Here is a 5381-nt window from a genome sequence, read left to right as displayed (position 1 = left end):
TAACGACAACAACTCGAGCCGAAAGAAACGCTGCATTTGTTGAGCCCTGCGCTACATTGAAAGTGTTTTCTGTGCAGTAATCTGCAATAATTTGCGATAACACATCTTCAGGAGGCGTTTTCCATCAGGGCAGACAATGACTCAACGACAGATAATTCAAGGTGAGATCCCTGAGGTCAAACTGTCAAGCTGTCTTTCTCTCCTTCTCAAACCGTCTTTCTCTCTCCTTGGGGTTTGCAGTTTTTGAGGATTATCAGAAATCCAGGATGCAGTTTGTCCAAACGGTGGCTGACCTAGCTGCCAGACCACAAAACGTTGACATCCTTCAAAATGCTGGTAAGAAAAACAACACTGAATTATAAGCAGTGGCCCACGTTAGCTTGAGTTGTCGTTTTCCGGGTGTGAACTCCTCTCTTCTTCTGCAGGTGTGATGTGCATGCTGCGTCCCCTCATGCTGGATGTGGCCCCCAGCATCCAGCATACGGCAGCTTTGGCTCTGGGCCGCTTGGCCGACCACAGTGATCACCTGGCCAGGGCCGTGGTGGAGGAGGACATCCTGCCACACTTGGTCCACTCTCTGGCCACAAAGAATGTCAGTAGCTCATCCTTTGGTCACACAAGTAGTCCAATACTCCATCTTTAGGGGCTGGTGTGTTTGTAAATGTGTGTGTGTGTGTGTGTGTGTGTGTGTGTGTGTGTGTGTGTGTGTGTGTTTGTCTGAGTTAGAGAATGGAGGGAGACCCTGCAGGCCATCAGGGTCAGCCTCCTGGATGTCAGAGTGTGTTTCGGGCTACTTGGCAGCTCGCCTGGGGGCTACTTCAGAACCTAAGAGCCCTTTACCATGAGAGCAACCGGGCCTTTGTTTTGTCCCTTTCTGTCGCTCCGCTCTTTCAGAGAAGACAGACAAGGTCTAATGCTCATTATTAATGGGACATTGCAGTAAATTAATACGATTCAGTTTGTATTTTGTTATGTTCAATGTTTAATACGCCAAGAATGATTTTCTTTTTGCACTTTAGCAAAACATCTCTATTCAAACCTTTAGAACAAAAATCACAATTACAGCTGTAAGGGATGGGTTCTGTCTGGGTTCCTGTAGAGACTTGGGAACGGCTTAAATGCTTTTGTTTTCTTTCAAAGAGTTTGTGGGGAAACTCTTAAGTAGCTAGATGAACCATCTGTAAAACATATAAACAATAATTCCTTTTTGTGTGTAATAACATTGACTTATGGCCATTCATGCATTTTGTCACCTTTCCCAAATAAGAAAGTCATTTTTCCTTTTCAAGAAAATAATTGCAAATTATCATTTGTAATTATTCCTTTTCTTACATGTGCAGTAGCCTATAAGGACATTAAGGAATATGAGAACAAAACATGAGGACAGAACAGGATTCATGAGACGATTGAATCACGATGTGAAAAAAAACTAAACACTGGAAAAAATATATCAAATCTCATTCCAGGCTCTATTTGGATATTTGTTGTCATATCATGGAACAATACCGCTCAGTTCAATTGAAGTCTAATGTTGGCGTAAACCTCTATTTGGGCCATGCCAATAAATGTGTGTGTGTGTGTGTGTGTGTGTGTGTGTGTGTGTGTGTGTGTGTGTGTGTGTGTGTGTGTGTGTATGCAGAGGTTCTACAAAAGGGCAGCAGCGTTTGTGCTGCGCATGGTCAGCAAACACTCTCCTGAGCTGTCCCAGGCCGTGGTGGGCTGCGGGGGAGTGGATGCCCTGGTTAGCTGTCTGGATGAGTTTGACCCCGGGGTGAAGGAGGCCGCTGTCTGGGCTCTGGGCTGCATCGCACGACACAATGCATGTAAGGCAGACACACTGACATTCTTGGTTTGGAAACACATTTTAGCCCACGTAAAGATGATTTTTTAATGTCATTCTTAGTCACCTCTCTGTGTTTGTTTGAACGTTTCCCACCTTTTTCTGTTACTGTGCAGCGTTGGGTCAGTCGGTCGTGGATGCGGGTGCCGTCCCCCTGCTGGTGTTGTGTCTTCTGGAGCCTGAGATGACGCTCAAACGCTTGGCGGCCTCGACCCTAAGCGACATCGCCATGCACACACCTGAACTTGCCCAGATTGTGGTGGATAATGGAGCCATCGCACATCTGGCACAGATGATCCACAACCCAGACACCAAACTAAAGGTAGGGGAGCGCAACAGACAGTCACACCTAAACAGCAACTCAGCTGAAGAGCATGAACTTTGGATCATTTTACGAGATTGTAGCAACTAATAATTTTTCTTAATTTAGCTTTTCCTTACTTAATAATAATACTTGCCAAATAAGGTAAAAACAACCAAAACTTGAGACATGCAGACAATGACCATGTAACCTTGCTGCTCTATACTGTTTTTGAGAGCTGTTTAATAGTAACAATATAAATGCTTGTCTTTGGTGCTTTAAACAAATAATATGAATAATATATATATATATGTATATATATACATATATATATATATATATATATATATATATATATATATATTTATATATATATATATATATATATATATATATATATATATATATATATATATATATATCCTCAATTTGTTTAATCATTTGACTTATTGCCCTGTCATTCACCATTTTAAGAAAACATTTGGCCCAATGACAATTTAATCTGAAACATTGTGAATGAATTGTGACTTATAAAAACATTTTTTAAAAAAAAGAAATCTTGAAAATACAGAGATAAAACATGTGTATTCATGTAAGGAAACATTCTCCATCACAGACTAAAATGTTACTATTGGTACAAATTGCTATTGTAGTCACCCAACTTGTAATTACATTGAATAAATGTATCATCCGAGTGTAGCTCAAAAGAAGCAGGTATTTAATGAATAAGAGGGAGATTCCAGTATATCTTCTGGCTTTTGAGGAGTACAATTTGAAGTCGAATCTACAAAAAAGCTCTGGCAATAATTGCACATGTTTGTGTTCCCACTCAGAGGCAGGTGTTCTCAGCCCTCAGTCAGATCAGTAAACACTCAGAGAGCCTGGCGGAGATGGTGATCGAGGCGGAGGTCTTCCCTGCGGCGTTGGCCTGCCTCACAGATCCAGATGAGTATGTCAAGAAGAACGTCGTCACTCTGATGAGGGAGGTGGTGAAACACACACCGGAGGTACGGCGCTCTCTCACACTCGTATAGGCACAAATGTGCATGTCTGGACACAAAGTAATATGGGTCTGTTTCCAGCTGTCCGAAATGATTGTGAAATGCGGCGGCATTGGAGTTGTGATCGACTATCTGGGCAATTGCAACGGAAACATGCGGTTGCCCGGGATCATGATGCTGGGATATGTGGCCGCTCACAGTGAGAACCTCGCCATGGTCGTCATTCTCTCCAAGGTGTTGATCTCTCCTGTGGACAAAGCCATGTGACAATAAACCCACAGACCTTCCTTGAGGTCCAGAATATATGACCTCATATGACTGCCCCATCATGCTGCGTGTCCTCCTGTCCTGTAGGGCGTGCCCCAGCTGGCCCTGTGTCTATCCGAGGAGCCACAGCCTCACATCAAGGCCGCCACAGCCTGGTCCATCGGCCAGATAGGCCACCACACCCCTGAGCACGCCAAGGCAGTGGCCACCTCGGAGCTGCTGCCCAAGCTGATGGAGCTCTACCTGGACACCAGCAGCTCCGAGGACCTGCAGGCCAAAGTAAGCGGTTGAGTCTGTGGAAATTGGATCTTAAGCAGTGTTTGTATCACAACTGAAATCACGATGACACTATTTGCTCTCAGAAACAGACAGATTTAGGATAAGTAGTCTTGATTTTGGACCAATGGCCATGAGAGCAACCAAACAAGAAATTAACAAAACAGATTAAAGACAAAACACTAACAAAGGAAGAAAACATGTTCAGCATTTAAAAAACACAGCTTATGTCTGTGCTATAACATACACATACAAGACAATAACATAAAGAACCAACATTTACGGCAATAACAAAGAATCAAATGGGTGTGTTGTGTGTGATATGATTTCAATTTAACTTCAGCATGTCAGCATTACCTTGTATTAATATATGAATTGACACATACTGTATATTGAGGCACAAGCAGTGGTATCTGTAACATGTCATACAACTAAACCCGATAAACTTTTATTTTCAAGCTGAGCATATTATGAGTGACGGGTCAGCTGGTGTCAAAGGTCACTTGGCCTCTTGTTCTTTTCAGAGTAAGAAGGCTCTCAAGAGCATCTTGCAGAAGTGCACCTACCTGCCGAGTCTGGAGCCGCTACTCTACGACGTCCCGAGCAAGATGCTCACACATGTTGTCTGCCAGTTCAGCAAGGTGAATGCGACCACCACTGGTACCACAACATGAATCCTCAAAACATTGTAATGATTAAGATTGTACATTTTTATGACACGTTCCATCAAAGGTGCTGCCCCATGACAGTAAGGCTCGTCGCCTGTTTGTGACCAGCGGGGGGTTGAAGAAATTGCAGGAGATCGAGGCCGTGCCGGGCTCCGCTCTACAGGAGCACATCAACACCATCAACAGCTGCTTTCCTGAAGAGATAGTCAGGTGTGTTTCTATCGCCAGTACAAACACACACACACACATACATTCTAAAACACATACATACCATGTTGACATTGAAGCCTTGTGTGTGGAACACCTCTGAGGGCTGTTAACACCATTCTGATTTATGACATGACTGGCATATACTGTAATGATTTCAAAGCTGTGTGCTGACTCAGCAGCATATTTATAGCACTGTTTTCTTCCTCCACACCATCGTTCTGTACTTTAACAATCATAACAACGTGATCATGATTTTTTTTTAGCATTTATTCAGAAAAACAAAAATGAAGCAAAATACTAGTTCAATAACAATCAACTTTATGTACATAAACAAGTTAAATAGGTTATATTGGGTTTTGAATTTTTAATTTAGAAATCAGAATGTTGCTGTATTAATATGGTAAAAAGTAAATCTGTATATATTATGCAAAATATCCTTCAGTACAAAACAGTGTTGGATAATTACAGTTTTGTGTGTGTGTGTTTTTTTCCCAGTTACTACTCTCCTAACTACTCAGAGGTCCTGCTTGAGCGGTTAGACAACTTCCAACCGGCTTGAGCTCAAACAACACATCCTGCTAAAACGCGAACATGGAGCTCAACCATATGTATGCCTTCACAGTAACTGTATGCCAATTTAAAACTTCCATTTGAGTTATCCAATTTTTTTAAAAATATCTTGTCTGTGTGCATTTTTTTTTGTTTTTACATGTTTAAATGCATGCTGGCAGTAACTGCAGCTTAGCTATAGATCACATTATGCTGACATCGTGTAAGAGACCCTCAACATGGAAATAAATAAAAGACGTTTCATTGAG

General features: G+C 42.1%; 1 protein-coding gene across 2 annotated transcripts; it reads left to right on the top strand.

The window, feature by feature from the left end:
• spag6 (sperm associated antigen 6) lies at positions 1 to 5381 on the top strand. 2 transcript variants are annotated; one of them, XR_011077789.1, is made up of 11 exons: positions 1 to 161; positions 241 to 336; positions 426 to 592; positions 1640 to 1823; positions 1957 to 2162; positions 2975 to 3148; positions 3224 to 3376; positions 3497 to 3688; positions 4184 to 4326; positions 4418 to 4563; positions 5059 to 5381. XR_011077789.1 is itself a non-coding variant. In XM_068581939.1 (11 exons), the coding sequence occupies exons 1-11, from the start codon at positions 137 to 139 to the stop codon at positions 5120 to 5122; spliced, it is 1524 nt and encodes a 507-aa protein (XP_068438040.1). In that variant the 5' UTR covers positions 1 to 136; the 3' UTR covers positions 5123 to 5381. The 2 variants fall into 2 exon arrangements, 1 of the variants encoding a protein (XP_068438040.1); XM_068581939.1 differs by having other exon boundaries at positions 4210 to 4326.

Source organism: Clinocottus analis, unplaced genomic scaffold, assembly GCF_023055335.1.
Source record: "Clinocottus analis isolate CAN_PGR_092001 unplaced genomic scaffold, fCliAna1.0.p SCAF_18, whole genome shotgun sequence".
Lineage (NCBI taxonomy): Eukaryota > Metazoa > Chordata > Actinopteri > Perciformes > Cottidae > Clinocottus > Clinocottus analis.
This window is presented reverse-complemented; position numbering and strand designations above follow the sequence as displayed.